The sequence below is a fragment of the Mesitornis unicolor genome, unplaced genomic scaffold (genome assembly GCF_000695765.1).
Source record: "Mesitornis unicolor isolate BGI_N332 unplaced genomic scaffold, ASM69576v1 scaffold41150, whole genome shotgun sequence".
NCBI lineage: Eukaryota > Metazoa > Chordata > Aves > Mesitornithiformes > Mesitornithidae > Mesitornis > Mesitornis unicolor.
In genome coordinates, this window is record NW_010161128.1 from 1,005 (window position 1) to 17,550 (window position 16,546).

General features: G+C 39.7%; 2 protein-coding genes across 2 annotated transcripts; one reads left to right on the forward strand and one right to left on the reverse strand.

Annotated features, from left to right (window-relative positions):
• Window positions 1-1,131: 1,131 nt before the first annotated feature.
• IL17D (interleukin 17D) lies at window positions 1,132-1,476 on the forward strand. The gene has a single exon (XM_010192009.1). It carries the CDS (start codon window positions 1,132-1,134, stop codon window positions 1,474-1,476), a length of 345 nt encoding a protein of 114 aa, XP_010190311.1.
• A 7,433-nt stretch (window positions 1,477-8,909) lies between these two features.
• Window positions 8,910-12,294, reverse strand: N6AMT2 (N-6 adenine-specific DNA methyltransferase 2 (putative)). The gene is made up of 4 exons (XM_010192019.1): window positions 12,144-12,294; window positions 11,237-11,319; window positions 10,267-10,547; window positions 8,910-9,298 (listed from the first exon to the last, which is right to left on the reverse strand). The coding sequence occupies exons 1-4, from the start codon at window positions 12,291-12,293 to the stop codon at window positions 9,171-9,173; spliced, it is 642 nt and encodes a 213-aa protein (XP_010190321.1). The 5' UTR covers window position 12,294; the 3' UTR covers window positions 8,910-9,170.
• Window positions 12,295-16,546: the final 4,252 nt, after the last annotated feature.

Here is a 16,546-nt window from a genome sequence, read left to right on the forward strand (position 1 = left end):
CAGAACTGAACACAGTACTCGAGGTGCGGCCTCACCAGTGCCCTAATGACACATACGTGTAATAAAGTACAAGTTACAGCCATGTCCAACAAATACTTTCAGTATAAGCAGGAAAAGCAGATAAAGAACAAAGCAAGAAGTACCTCCCCACCATGATGAGCCGCGTGGCTACACACTCCAGTATGTGTCCTCCATTGTGTACTCAGTCTTTTATTTCAAAAAGCAAGCAGACTCTGTCACCTTTTACTCTCTTTGCTAAAAACAATGGCTATGGGTCAGCCAGGATCTGTGTGACTTGAGACCACGGTATCACATCTTTGTTTCTGTGTCCAGCAACATCCAGAGAGGAATGTTGGAACTTGGATGTTGTTGGTCCAAGCTTTCCAGCTCCTGCTAATCAGGAATTTCCAGAGACAGGGCATAAATAACCAAAACCAAAGTTACAACAAACTGTAAGACAGCAAAAAAATAGAGCCTATACTCTTGAAGCTTTAGGGCAATGCTTTATTTCAAAAGGCAGTGGGAGAGGGCAGAACAAACATGAACTTTGCAGTTTATCTCAGTGTGAGTGTGCAAATGTTGCTCTTCTCTGGGGAGATGAAGAGACAGTGGAGGTGAATTAGGGAAAGAGTTCTGCTTTCAAGAGGAAGGCACTGTTATAACCCCAAGTATACAAGGGAGCAAAAACTATTGCAGAAATAATAGTGCAATTTAATCCTACTTAATTTATGAAATTTTAAAACATTGTGTTATAGCTTCAAAAATAATAATATTAACAAGAATTTATACCAAGTTTTGAAGAACTCAAGGCAGATCTGAAGTTTGAAAATGCCCAAGTATCTTTTTTAATGCTCTATTTACCCATTCAGTCTGAAATGCAAAACTCATTTTGCTTAAACCCTCGACTCTCACATTTTCAAAAGCCAGTCACTTTGTACTTCAGCACGCACTGTAGGACCTGAGCAGTTCTATAAGTTGCTCATGGTTTTTCTTTACACTTTACAAATAAGAAGCCAGACAGCAACAGCTACGGCTGTTTTTCCTGGTGAATAAAACAAAAACTTAATATGTTTATGGTCAAATCACATTATAATGTTTTCCAGATGCATATATCTATTTTTAGGGCTACTAATGAATCTTTATTATTTGCTTTCCTGCAGAATTTCATACGATCCCACAAGATATCCTAAATACATTCCTGAAGCATACTGTCTGTGCAAAGGCTGCCTCATGGGGATCTTTGGCGAGGAGAATTTTCACTTCCGCAGCACCCCCGTGTACATGCCCACAGTCATCCTGCGCCGCACATCCTCGTGTGCTGGGGGCCGTTACGTCTACACAGAGGATTACGTTACTATCCCCGTGGGCTGCACGTGTATACCTGAACAAGAAAAAGAAGCCGAAAGCGTAAATTCCAGCATAGATAAGCAAGAAATGAAGTTGCTGGTAAGCCAGAACAAGCCATCATCAGAATGAAGAATATATAGAGAGAGAGTTGTGTTGTGGTATGGGCTTCATATCATCATTTCACCACCTCAGGAAGCTGCACCACAGCAGCAAATGCATCAACTTACCCTCTTTTTCTACTTACAGTTATTTCAGTGATAAGATGGAAAGTTTTGTCCCATTGCTCAGATCATTATAGATGACAATGCATATTAAGAACTTCTTTAGTCCATGTAAGTATTTGTCACAAATTCCAATGTAGCTTTTTTTTTTCTTAGAGCAGAGCATTTTATCCTTGCTTATTGACAGTAAATTTTAGAAGATGATGCAGCTGTAAGACATGCTAGCTATTACTATAGCAGACTACTGGTTGTAGATATTTTTAAGGAGTCTCTTATTCTGTACTTTTAAATACTGTTATATATGAATCACATAGCTGTCATACATATGCCAAATCAGCAGTTAAAAGGATAATTTCTCAGGCTGGGAGAGCCTTCCTTTATATTGTATATCTCAACTCCAAGCAGTGTTCTTGGCTGTTACATCTTTGGCTGTTTAGACAGTCCAGCAAGGAAATCTTTGCTGTGTTTGAGTCATTCATGAAACAAACAATATTCTACAAGTCTGCTATTTTTAAACTTGCCAAATTTCTAAGGTTTAACAAAAAGTGTTAAGAAAAAGCACGCTAGACTGTTGTAAAACTGCAGTGGACTTTTCTGATGTGGACTAAGTCTAATGGCACAGAAAATATAAATTAGAAAAAACACAGCTTGGGTTAGATTTCATTCATCATTAACTGCATAACTGTTCCTTGTGACAAAACTGTATTCTGTACAGTTGAAAGGACAAAATCTTTTTCACGTAAGGAGAGGAGATTCACCATTAAAAAAAAAAGTTTGTTGACCAGACTTTGTCTGTGCAGTACTAGTTGCTCTCTGGGTATGGTACAGAATAATAGTTTGCCTCAGCCTTGGCTACTAACGCACAATCTGAGTTTTTGTTAGAATTTGGCACTACTGGAACATTTTCCCTGCTCACTGCAGGGGGTTGGACCAGATGATCTTTGAAGGTCCCTTCCAACCCAATACATTCTATGATTCTAAGTATGAAGGATAGGCTTAATCTCAGGTACACTGCAGAGCAGTAAACAGGCTAGGTCTTAACTTCTAGATGCTACAGAGGTCATTGAGGTGAGTCCCAGCCAATCCAAACTTTTTAAATCCAACCGATTTACACAATCGGTGTTATTAATTTTTCCCTATGTAACAGTCACTTGCAAAAGCTGCTAATCTGTGGAAGAGCAGCCTTCCAGCTTTGCATCTTACAGGAACTTGATGGCAAGCCCCAGCAAGAAACCCTGATACACAAAAACTTGCATTTCCAGAACAAAGGACTGAAGGCGGACTCAGTCTAAGGAGTCGTAATCAGGAATAACCAGGCATACCTGGCAGGAGCATAAAGGGCGACAGTCACCAAAGTTGATCAATCTCTGACTGCACAGCAGAGAGTTTTATAGTTGAAGGATCACGAGTGCAATACCATTACAAAAAAGAATAAACACCATATGCAGCAATGTATTTGCTACATCAAGAATCTTAAAATTTGGCATAATTCATAGTGGACAAAGTCCCTACACTACACAAACATGCACTCCTTTGGAGTGTTGTTGGATGAAGAATGGAAAAACTATGAATGAAATAGAATTAACAAGTTAAATGGCGAATGAAAAATCATATGACAACTCATTGTCTTGGTGCATAATTATTGACTGTGCTCTTTATGACTCAGTCTAGTATAACAGTGGTTTTATAGTGCAATCTGTATAGCTTCTTAAAAAGCCTAAAACAACTTTAAGAACTCCAGAAATTAATAAAAGATTCCCATCACAATGGCAGACTGAAGTTTATAACCATGTTTCTTGTGCAGATGCTTTTCCACAATTCTACTTGTCTTCAGATTCCTCAAATTGTGATGCTTCTGTCTCAAGGGGATTCTCAGATGAGGGTTCAAAGAAGGTCATAAAGTGTTTATACTACTCAGAGAACAGCTAACTGCATAGCTGCTGCCAGCAATTAAAGGTAGTTACCTGATCCCTGGAGACTGTAAATACTTGCAGCAATTACATCCACTTTTCCTTCTTCCTAATGTGGAAGAACTTCTCACCCTCTGAGAGAAGGGGAGATGGTAATCGAAGACAGAGGGGCTCAAAAGGGAAGCGGACTCACAAAACTCGAGAAACACTGCATTAGATAATGCTTCAGCAGTCTATAACCTCTTATGGTTTCACTATTAAACTGTGGGGTTTTTTTTTCTCAACGCTTCAGACAGAGTGAAGTTGGACCTTCAGCCTCCACAGCATAGAAAGCAAAGTCTTCTCAGTAAAAGGCAGTAAAAAACCCCAACAATTCCAAACCACACAGCCTTTAACACTTAATAAGTACCCAGCAGGGCTACCAGCTAAAGCTCTGCCTAAACACTGCCCTCCAGGAAAACTCCTCTGTCTGCACACACACTTTTGTAATACAAATTTGTCTGCAACAAATTAGTTCCTAGAGCACATGAATTTATTTCTGTGATGTGGAGGAAAAGAAAAAAAAAAATCCTCACTTTTTGTTTCAACCCTGTTGTCCCGCAGGCATAGAAGTCAGTTTGAGGTTTTCAAGTAACTAGAGCACGGGCTGCGAATTCCTGGAGTCGCAGGCTAAGCACAGGTAAATGGAACACAATTGGTGTTACCAGTGCAGAGGAACAGATGCTTTAGCTTACACATAGCTTCAGGAATTGGATGGCTGAAAGGAAAGTGTTAGAGAGCTGCAAAACCTCAATGGATCAATAGATTATGTACCTTGGCGACCTCCTTCTTGTCATACTGCAGCAAGTACAGAAAGCTTCCTGTGGCAACCTCATGTTATCTTGCTCAGAAGCCCATTTTCCGTTTTTAATCCTCACCCTCTTCTGTGACAGACTTTTTAGCTGAGCCAATTTGCTTCCTGATCCAGCTTTCCAGTTAGGTGTCTCTTAAAAGCTATGTTTATGTTTCAGCGTGAGCAACTGTTTGATAATAATTTGTTAGTGAACAACTGTTTCTTAATACTTAACATCAAGAACTGTTAGCTACACAAACATTTGTTAACCTTCAAATATATCCTTCCAAATAGGAACACTCTCCACATTACTCTTGTGGAAAAGTTTGAGTATTATTTGCCTTTGTTTGGAATTTTTTTTTAAGAAATCATCACATCATGGATTTATATCAGTTTCACTTCAACTGTGGTGTGACATTTTCCAGCTTTCAGCCCTCTGGTTACAGCTGCTGCAGCCTTGCCTTTAATTTGCATGGGGGTAAGGGGGGGGGGGCGTTCATTGGAGTTGCTTCAAGGCTCAAGAACTGTTGACACAAGGCAGACATGAAATGCCTCATTGAACCAACTCCAGGCCCAATAAATGCAAACAATTCAAAGCTGAAACTATCTGACAGCTGTGGCTGATTTGAGAAATTTTTTGTTGTGCCAGGAAAATCTTTTCCTTCAGTGAGGTTGTCCCTGGAATACATTAGGAGCCACGAAACACAGAACAATATCCTTGGTAAAGAGATTATTTTCTTCTCTGTAGTATCACTTAATATAGGTTGGAAAATTTGTCTCATGCAGGAAGGCTGAGAAAAGCCCAAAATGCTGGTTTGGTTTACTAGCCAGTCGTTACATGAAGGTGTTTGAATAGATGGAGGCCTACAGCCGCAAGTAAACATGAAATTGCCAGCAGGAAAGGGAAAAGGATGTGCTCAGAAAGTATAAACACCCGTTACTCTTGCTGGGATTAGGAAACGGACATAAATACCTGGATGAGAGCACATGAGGGAGAGCCAGTCAATCCTATACATTTTGCTGAGCAGTAGCATGATCTACCACTTGGTTTTGCTGTTCTTCCTTCTAAGAAGGGTGCAAAACTTGAGTACAACCAGAGTGGAGGCACAGCTGATGAGGCGCTTCTGTAACCCCAACCTAGCCACCATGTTTTCCATCTCACTGCACAGCACCGGGGCAGTGCCCTGCAGGTCATTAAGGGAGAGTGACAAAACCAACCATCAGAGATGTTCCCTACTTGCTCTGGTACAGAGCAGTGAAGGCAATTGTGTGGCACAGAGCTGGGCTAATGGTGCAACACGGAGCTGAGAGCAACACCGTTTTTAACAAGAAGTGTGGATTAGATCTTAATGGCAGGAGCACTTCTAGAAATGTTTCATTTGGGAGGAGATGCTGACAACTGTAGTATATTCTCTTCCACCTACAGCCATTAGTCTGTGCACAAGACCCCAGGTTTCCTCTGCCAAGTGTCACCCTCATCCTGACAGGGCAGCGAGGCGTCCTGCTGCTGCACATATACCTCAGCAGTCACAGATGCTACTGGAAAAGTGGTTGGTGATAACACTTCACTGCAGTCTGTGCCAACATAAAGTCCACCCATGAGACTACCACAACAAAGCAGGGGTTTTTTTCATAATTCTATTTCAGGAAAAAAAATGCTGTCACATAATATTTCTTAAAGTTAGTGCAATGGCACAAAGTACAAATTCATTATGAATTTTTGTGTCATGTAGCCTTCTCAGAAGCACAGCTCCTTCCTTGGAAACAAGCACGACAGAAATAGTTTACCTCCTGTCATTGATGAAGGCTGTGAATGCCACCAGTCAGGGTCTGGCTGGGCAGCTGCCTGTGCACACCAGGCTTTTAAGAGGGAAGCCGGTGGACTACGGGCTGCTGTGTTGAATGCATCTACACAGATTTACATGTACCCTCATTTTTGTAATCATCCATCTTCACAGTGCCTCTTTTCAAAGCTGTCTGACCTACATGTGAGAAACAGCAGTTATTTTCTTGGTGAACTGAATTTCTTGGTACAACTGAATGGTCTATTTTTTATTTTTTTTAAGAAAGATCTCTGATGAGGTTAGCAAAGTTGGATTTGAATTCTGATATAGAGAGCCCAACAACACATATTTAGCAACATTAGCAGACAACTGAAAGAATTAATAGCAAAGTAGCAACATAGGTGAAGTTTGTATCTGAACAGCATGTTTTAGTTTAGGTGGTGGCAGGGGGATAAATACCATAACTTCTGGTAATCATATCTGTCCCATTTTAAGTCTCTGCGTAGTTAAAAATAAGGTTTCAGGAGTTACTTCATTGTCTCCATCTGCTTGGTGTGCAAGACATTGAGGTAATAAACATGAAACAGTTTACAATCGTGAAGTATAGATTTGTGCCAATACCTATGCATTTAACATTCTGGTTTGCTTTCTTACTTTGAAACTGGTCACGTAAAAGCAATGGCGTAGCCTCCTGGAAACCAGCTGAACCCATCTGTGTGTCACCTGTGGGCTGGCGTTTTTGGGGGAATTCTGGCTTTCCTGGGCTCAGCAGCAAGGATGGCTTCTGGTTTAAAAGGGCAAAACTGTATCAGCCTTGGGCTCGCAGAGACCATCAGAAGAGCCTCAGTCTCCATTTTCCCTGCAAGCACTTCCCCTGCTGCAAATTTCTCATTTTAACGATACATATTACCAGTCTGACAGACACCAAGGCATGTGAAGAAGGAAGAAAACTGCATTGTGAAACTCAGGAAAGCTACAGAGGGAGAGGGGGAAGAAGCAGCAGATAAAAAACGTGAGGAGGGAAAAGCCTTAAGAAGTGAACAGATCTCTTGGAAACTGGGGAAGAGAGCAACAGTGGCTTGGACGGGTATTTATGAACCAGTGCTGTGTCCAGCTCAGGAAGCATGACTCTGAGCACTGAGAGCGCATTATATTCCATATAGATTATTCCTACTCATCCACCAGATGGGAAAATCTGCATCCAAACAGCACAGAAACATGAGTTATTGCCTCCACCGTCTTAAAAGTCGTCTCACAAGCTTAATGAGGCTTATGCCCACCACAAAATAAATTTATTTTTCTTTCTGTTAGCCTTTTACACAGTCCCAATATATGAATATGGTGCATAAAGACACAAAAAACCCCCATAGAGACAAGTATTGATGTTCTGTATAGTATTTTTATAGCTGATAAAAACTGTTGAGTGCCTTGGAATTTATGAACCATCTTTCACCCAAAAAATACATTACAAAGTTTAGTCAAAACTGGCTTTAAAAATTCCCAGTTACCAAAAATCTTTACCACCTCAAAGGAAGGTTTTTCTAATGTATCATCAATTTTGATTGAAATTGATTGAAATATAGCCCAAAACTTTTATATAAAAAATTTTATATTTGTCTGTTAGAAACAGTGGGAGTTGATCAATACATTGTGTTCTACCTCAGTGGCCTTGTAAGGTTCAACGATTTCCAAGATGCTTCTGTTCTGCTGCTCTGCTGCTGTCTGTGGAACAGGAGGCAAAGCTAAAACTGGGCAACACGAAAGACTGTTCCTGTAAATGCGTGTCAAACTTAACACACCTGTAAACCATCTTTAGCTTGATATTGAAATCTGTTAAAAGGCAGGCCCTCTAATCAGATCCATTGATTCACAGTTTAACAGACTAACATGTATGGGTCATGTTGCTACAGAAGCGTCTCATAACCAACAGTAACTCAAAGTGAAACCCATGAACACAGTCTGCAGCAGTAATGCAAGCACTGGCTGATGTGCTGCATTTTTATTTAGTAATACTCCATATTTCAGGTGATTTAACCTGACTAACATAGAGGATTCTTAATGAAAGTAAAGCTCTCTCTAATGGGCACAATGGGGAAACCCTTACTGTGGTTTTTTCAAGGAAACAACAGGTTTATACCACCTCTGAAGATGAGCTTAACTAGTGAATAGAGGAGCCCAGTTGTGTGGGTTTTTTTAAATCTCATGACTTTTTGTTGCTCTAACACATAAACATCACAAAACAAATGCACTGTACTTCTGCAAAGAGATGTTTAACAACTTACATTACTTTTTCTCTAGTACAGCATATCTACATACACAAGTTTATACGGTGGTATGTGATGATAAAATAGATCTTATCGTTTACAAAAACAAAGTCTGGGTTATGACAAAGCTTTAGAGAAATGGTGAAACAATAACCACTAGTTTTTAAAAAGCCAGTCTGGCAACAATAGTCAATACTAGGTCTTATCTTACTTGGCAACTGGTACATAGTTCTCATTAAAAGCAACTGGAGAGGCCTCCCCAGAAGGAGACCCATTTCCTAGTTATCCTTTATAAAAACATCAGCCTGCTGGCTAATGGATCTGAAAACACAACACATTCAGAACAAAAATCTCTCAGTCCTTTTACTAAGGGAGCATCTCTCAAGATTGAAAGCAGACCATGATTCATGCTCTTAGCTATCAAGTCACCAGTTCTGATGCAATGATGATTCTGATGTCTGTGAGGGAAGCACCTATGTGTTGTTATAAGCCAAGCAGCTAAAATCACTTCAGAGAGGTCACTGAAGAGTCTTGAATGGTAAAAACTACCGGTTAGAATGAAACTCAGAAAAGAAGTTCCCATTTTCCAGCACCTGCATTGTTTGGTCCTCATTTACCTAATAGGTACAATACAAAATACAGTAACTGCAAATGTTTGCACATTTAAAAGAGAGAGACCATCTCACTGTGTTGATTAAAGCTAGCCCAGAAAACAGAACTTCATGCTGAGTATTTCAGCACTGAGAAATGTTGAGTTACTGATAAAAACCAGAAAGGAGCTTGACTAAAAAAGTTGTTAGATCTTATAAGAATCAGTCCAGTCCAGAAGCATAGTTCACATAACATCGAAATTCATTGGCTAAATTTCGGGAGTGTTTTGGAATAAACTTGCATATCTTCACACCAAGATGCTTTGCTGCCTCTTCCTCCATGATTGCACCTGCAGCAAAAAAAATTAGTATTAATGAGAAAAACAGTAACAGGATGATTGGGTTTTTTTAATAGCTCCTCCCAAATGCATACATATGGAGCCTGGTTTTTTTTAAGGAAGCAAAGCTAAAGCATCTACATTGTCAGCCCCCTTTAACAACTGAATCTACTGGGAAATTTAAAATACATCTCAAAGAATGGAAGACATCCCAAGGAAATTAATGTCCAAGAAGTTTCATAAAAATAGGTAGAGGGTAAGATCAGTGTCTCTTATATAGAAAACTGAAATTTGAACTCAATCTTCTTGCTTCGTGCCAAAGAAATTACATGGTAGGGAGCCATGGAAGATGCAAACAGATTACATATACTCTTCCACTTAAATAAACCACAGTGCAATATTTACAGCTGCACTCTGAGAAATCACTTCCTTGAGCAGTACTTCTCAAACTTTGTAAACTGAAGGACGTCCTATCCATTTTAGGGAAAAAAATTCTGAGAACCATCCTTGTGCATGACTGCTATTTGCAATTAAACAAATGACTTTCTATAGCCATGTATTATTTTAATTTTTCTTTATTTTGACTGCTTGGTTGACTTCCCCCTTGAATTGTATGTATAGAGGCATTTTGTCCTTTGGTTTTTTTGGAAAAGTTTCCTGGATGTCTTCAGATGTCTTCTAATAACATTACAGCTTAGGAAACACCATCATTGCTCCTTAAACCAGCAAATGCATCTTCAGAAAGAAGGACCTACAAGTACAGCTGGTAAGTTATCCAGTTTCACTGCTCTTACAACTGGTTTTTAACTTCTCCTGCTGCTTTTCAGTACCTAAGATCTCCTTATTTGAATCACAGTGGCAGAATCCCCTCATACGTTCACTCACATTATAGCTTCTATGTTTACCAGTAATATGAAAAAAAAATGTCTTTAGAGAGAAAAAAATGGCTAATGATGACCTAATATTTTTATTAAGAATACCTGTGCAAAGTAGAATCTTTCCTTTTGTTAAGTACTTGATGGTCTCTGCAGTTTTTTGAAGACATTCCTCAGAGAGATAGGGTGGATCTGCTACTACAATGTCAAAACTGTGCGGCAGGAGATTTGCAGGTAAGTCCAAAGGGTGGTTGTAATCATAGAAGATAAATTCTTCTCCATACACAGAAAACCTTCTGTCATACTCCAGGATACACACTGAAAAATCTTTGCCATCCTGTTCTTTCAGTTTCTGGTACACACTTGGTGCGCTAACACACGCTATCCTGTGAAACAGACAACAACTTAGAATATTAATTTAAAAGGCAAACAACAACAAAAAAACCTTACAGTAGTCCTCAGGGCTGCTTTGGGAAACATTTAAATCATTAGTCCCAAAAATGTAAGCTACTCTTCCTCCATTCTCACAAATAGTTACTTTTATAATAGAGTTTTAAGTATTAAAACCATTTTGTATTCAACCTCCACGCTGCATGAAGACCTTAAGCTTAACTGTAGAGAAAATCTTGTCTCAGAACAGCAAGGAAATACATTTGAAAACTTAAAATTAAAAACTACTCCTTACATAAACAGGAAGAAAACATTTATTTTTTTCCATCTGTCTACAGAAACACTGTATGAAAACCGAAAATAGTTACAAGTCATTAATATGCTCTGGAGCTCTTTGTATTTCTCAAATATAAAAAGATTAATAGTAAACTTCTACAAGCCAGAGCCTACAACATTCAGTGAAATGCTAAACAGTAAGATCAGTATGAACTATTAATTAAATTTAAATAAATTAAGAAAATGAATAGAATACAATAATTAATGAAAGTGTTCCTGCAACATCTCCAGTGAACAAAGATGAAGTACAATGAGTAATGCATTAAACTGCATGCACTGTCTACATAATAGAAATGAAGTATTTACAGAAACATCATGTTAAATCTACAACATAATTGTTAATGCCTACCTGCCACCTTTTCCAGCTGCCACAACCGCTTCGTTAGCCAGGCACGACGCAGTTTCATCGCTGTACCAAAACTGACTCAGTTGCTGAGAAAGATAACACACAGTGAGAAATAACACCAAATCCTCTGGCTGTGCTACGCTATTTTCCCAATAGCATTTTTACTTCTGTAATCCAATGAGAAGCAGCCGATAGCTTACAGTGTGTGTTTCCAAAGCATTTACTGCAGTATCAGGAAAACCAAATAATACAAAATCACTGACAAAGTTAGCTCAAACTCAAAGTGCAGATGCATAATATTTATGTGCTCGTAAATTGAGTTACTTTAGTGGAAAATGAAAAAGGAACTTGAAAAGTGAGATTATAGAAGGAAATAAAGGATAAAAGTACTTATCAGAAGAGATCAGAAAGAGGGAAAACAACCAACCAACCAACCAACCCAGAAACAAATAAAAAATCAGTCTATCAGAAGAAGAAAAGTAGCAAGTCAACCATCCACAAAACAAAAGAAATAAAATAGAAAGAAATATGAAGTGAAAGGAAAGATCACTTGGTCTTGTTACACTGTGTTTGTCTCAAACTCAGGGAAGAATCTTCACTACGTTCCCATGCCAGGCTGGAGTTACAATGTCCAGAATGCTGCTGTTGGCAGCTTCATTCATTCCCTTCAGGTAATTTCACTTTGTATCCCCCCTCCCCAGGCACACAGAGAACAGAAAACTATACCCAGACTTAACATTAAAGCAAATATCCCTACAACATTACTGTCTGTGAATAGTTTGATTTTCATGCTCTAGGAACATCTTGAGTGTTCTCCTTTTTCATTTAATTTCACTATCCTTCCACAAAAGGAAGCCGGTGAAGGCTATTCCTCTAACTGTGCTTCATTCACAGAAGTTTAGCTTCTTACCCAGTCTTCTTCTATTGAGCCAAGGGAATATTGGTTAAACCTCTGGGAGGTCTTCATGCCCTCTCGCTGCTGCTGCTCCAAATAGAACTCCTGGAGTGCAGCCAACGCATGGGATGAAAGCTGGGGAATGTCATCATCGTCATCATCCATTTTTCTAGATGTCAACCAGAGAAAAATTAAATTAACTCTTTTCAGTGGTGAACACTTAATAATGGCATACTCTGTCGAGGTAAAACAACCTCCACCAACACTGCAGACTTAGTCTAAAGCTAACTAGGAAAACCTCCTAACTACAGAAAACACTCCCTCGACTTGGCGGCTCTTAAACCAACACAAGGCAGATTGGAAATAACACTCCAGAGAGAATCCAGGAACAGCAGCAACACTGTTGCCTTTCTATACAACACAGATTTGGCTTGGATTCTTACAGGGAAGTTGTCATTATAGTTCTTGATTTCCTGAATCCATACACCTTTTTTATATCAGCTTGTAGGAAAAAAAAAAAAAAAAAGAAAAAAAAAGCTTTAGTGGATTTGGCAAATCCTATAGAAATTATTTGCTTCCCTCCCAGAAATTATGATGGCTACTGGTTATTCCTTCCCATGTTCATAAGTCACACAATTCTGACTCAAAATGAAGTAAACTAGTGCTCTAGGATCAGCATCACCTGCCTTTTACTTCAACACGATACAAAGATTCCTCTGAATGCCAGAAATCTACAAACAAAAGCAGGCAAGCAGCTCAAAAAGAGCTGCTGTTTTTTCTAAGATAACACCACTTGTCTGGAAATTTGTGTATTTTGTGCATAAAAACACAGACATGGTCATAATTAATGTCAAAAAGACACAGTATATGTTAAGGGAAAAGTACAATCATTTTCAGAAAACTCTTGCAGTGGGTTACGTTGCACAGCACCACTGAACCCTGCACACCTCCAGCAGGGAAGCAGTATCTGTCCAGAGGGAAAGCAAAGCGTTGGTGTCCTTCCCAGAAGAGACAGGGCCAGCTGCTAGAAAGAAAGGGACAAAAACAGGAACCCAGCATGTGGAAAGTACTGGAGAAAACTGCAGAAAGATTCTTCTCTCAAAAAACACATTTTCTCAGCATCTGATCTAAGAACTAGTACATGAGCAATGACTTTAACAGAACTTGGGAATGGGCATACGCTGCCTTTCTGCAGAAGTCACCAAGAACCACGTGTCCTCTGAACTGTGTGCAACCTCAAAAGTTAAGTATCATATGTAGCAGAGTTGCTCACAGTTTTCCTTCTCCCTGTTCTTTGCATGACAAGAACTGCAGAATTCGCAGTCTCCTCCCCTTTCACCCTCCCCTCCATGCTGCTTGCCCTTGCAGAGCTTTCAAAACATTTCCTAAAACATAGCTTCTCCCTGCTTGCTGGAAAAATGGTACCACCAGCCTGCCACTGTACGATAACCCATCACCTTTCACTAAAATAACGAGACTGCCATTCCGCCGACACGGTGCCCACCTACGCGTGGTATGAGAAAAGCTCATGGCTTTTCCAGGGCATCATTTATTGATGTGCTCACTTCCCAGGCTGGGTTGGCCAAATAGGGAATCCTTCAGAGCCTAAAGACCCTCCTATGCTATCTACCTCATGCAAGAGGAGAATTCTGGAGTCAAGCTACCTAGTGAAAACAAAAGGGCTAATTTTGTCCCTACTTGTTTTAAATTATGTATTATTTAAAGTATTTTCTATAAAAAATGAGTGCAAGTTCACACAGATAATATAGTTTCTAGTAACAAAGCAATACTACAATCTATTTTTGGCCCTATACAAGAACTTTTTTTGTTAGGATATATGTTAGAAGTTTAAAATCACTCCTCATCTCACAGCTTTCTTTTTTATTAAGTGCATCTTACATGTAGTAACCTGGTTTCTATTATCCCCTAGGCCTTGGCACTAAGAAACTGAAACAAATGCAAACTTGCAGTTCTTAAACACTGACATTTTTATTTTATATTCAGGGAACCCATATAGGCATTTGCGAGGACAAAACACGTGCCCGTGAAATGAAGCCCTCACAATTACTGATCATTTCAGCAGATAAAAAGGCACACAGCCGTAGACAGCTATTTATTTACTATAAGTATTTTTTTAATTTATTTTTTTAATAGCCTTCCTTTTGGTTTGTAAATTAAAGCCTTAGGAACCAAGCAGTAATTAACTGTGAGGTTGCAAGGAGAGGTAAGTCAGACCATATGGTAGAAATATTATGTATGTCTATTAAGAACACTTTCAAAAGTCAAGATATTTTTCTGAACATATATATATTGCCTACACATACTGACTTAGGTCATCAGCATGAAGACATTTTCATGCTCAAAAACTACATCAGAAAACTATTAAAGTGAGTCAGTTTATGTGAACAAGACTTGTAAATTCCTTTGGCTTCAAGGGAGTAGAAAGTTGTACTGTTTGAAAGTCCCTCCATACCCCTCCCAGGAAGTTCACTGCTCTTGAGTCCAGAAACAACCCTGAAAGTTTTGGGGGAGGAAGGAGAGAAACCCAAGGTGCCTCTGGTGCTTAGGGAATACTCAAACTCCCTTAACTCCCAAGGCCCCTGAGCCCTGTGAGAGCCAGGTGGGGATTCGGGGTTGCATTTTAGCTATGTCCAGAGCGCTCATAACACATACAGTGCTGATACAGCCACATTAAATATGTTAAATCCTGGTTTTAACAGGAATACAATGTGTGCCACTAGCAATTTGACAAATCTTCTATACTATTAATTCTTAGCTCAAGTGTTGCATTTGCACCTAATTAAAAACAATTAAGAAATCAGATCTCCACGAACAGCTCAAGAAGAGAGTTGGGAAGAATAAGACTCATGGTGAAGACAAAGTTCATCTAAAGAAAGCAGGAAAAAAGTGGGTAAGCTCTCACAGATACAGGGGAATAGAACAGGCAGGGCTGTATTCATACAGTAAAGTGGCAAATTTGAATGCCACTGATCTCTAAAGGGCCAGATTTACCCATAAAACTGGAAAAGAGAGGTAACTACAGCTACACCACATGGCCTACAGCTCACACGGGATGAAGGGGGTGGAGTTGCCTGCAGATCCTTAGTCCCATCCCCTCTGCAGCTCAACCTCTCTTAGCTGGTTCAGGTGAATATCATCACTGCAGAGTGAAAGCTCTTCAAAGAAAACAAAAACCCCAAAAAGAGATCATACCAAGTAAAAATTGTCACAGAGGAGACTCCAAGGTCTTGTCTACGCAAGAATACTGTACCTATTTTAACATTAGTTTCCAGCTGTCACATATAAAAACTCTATATAGCCAAATCCTAAAGTGGAGAAAATAAAACTACCAACTTAGAAAGAAAAATTAACTCCCTCAAAAATTCCTACAGTTTTTTGTCCTTTGTACATCTGGTCCATCCATAATTGTCAAGTTATGATCATGTGGAGACCAGTAATCTTTGAGGTAAGAGTGCAGGTTCTATGCCCAAATGTAACTGTGTGTCTCTACCCAGAGAGAGGTTTGGAAACCTGCAGTCACCAGGTTTGATGTGTTTTTCTGGCTGCTACCAAACTCTGATACAATGTTTTTAGAAAATCACACATCATAATCCCAAAGTCTCCTGCCTGATCGGGAATGGTGCCTGATGAGAACATGATTAAGTAGAATCTACAAAGTAATTTAAAAGGATCTGTGAAGAGCTCAAAGATATCAGCACATACAGAGCAAAACTGAACAGCAGTTTCCGTCCTTTAATCTCGACAAAAAGCAGAGAAAACACTGAAACTAGAAAAGGTCCAAGAAGGGTAGTGAGACAAAGACTAGAACAACTTTTGCAGGTGAATATGAGGAAGATGTAACTCAGAAGTGGTATGAACAGAGGCTGTAATCATGAGTGGCAAGAATCAGAAGGCAACAAGTGTGGGCTGCAAGAGCCTGGTTAAAAAAAAAACAAAATCAAAAGGAGCTGTTCCTTGTCACAAGGTGTTGCTGAGCTACAGAATCGCCTCCAGTTGTGAAATTTCATAGTGCTTCAAAGTGAAACAGAAAAGCTTATAGACAAGAAACTCTCAGAGGATTATTACACACATACAAACTGCATGGGATTAAAAAAGCCAACGTCTGGAGGCCGGGTGGCTACTTGAAGAAAAGTATGATGAACTCTAGCCCAACTGTCATCCCTTTTAATAAGCACAGTCAGAGAGGGAGATTGAGCTGGTCTAAGAGGAGACACAGTTTTTTATTAAGAAAGCCCTTTTTTCGCGCTTGCTTCGGTATTTGCTTGCTTTCAAGCGCCCACTGCTGCAAGCGCATACGCCCGCGCCTCCCCTGGTGCGAGAGGTTACTCCGGAAAGCCGAGCCCACGGCCTCGCACCAGCGCTCTCCTCGGCCGCCACCTATCCCGGAGCAGCGGGGA

Coding starts and splice junctions, on each gene's coding strand:
- IL17D (XM_010192009.1), top strand. CDS start 1,132: ATGAATCTTTATTATTTGCTTTCCTGCAGAATTTCATACGATCCCACA.
- N6AMT2 (XM_010192019.1), bottom strand. CDS start 12,293: ATGGATGATGACGATGATGACATTCCCCAGCTTTCATCCCATGCGTTG. Junction 11,320..12,143: donor GCTCAATAGAAGAAGACTGG/GTAAGAAGCTAA, acceptor TATCTTTCTCAG/CAACTGAGTCAGTTTTGGTA. Junction 9,299..10,266: donor AAAGATTCTACTTTGCACAG/GTATTCTTAATA, acceptor TTTTTGCTGCAG/GTGCAATCATGGAGGAAGAG.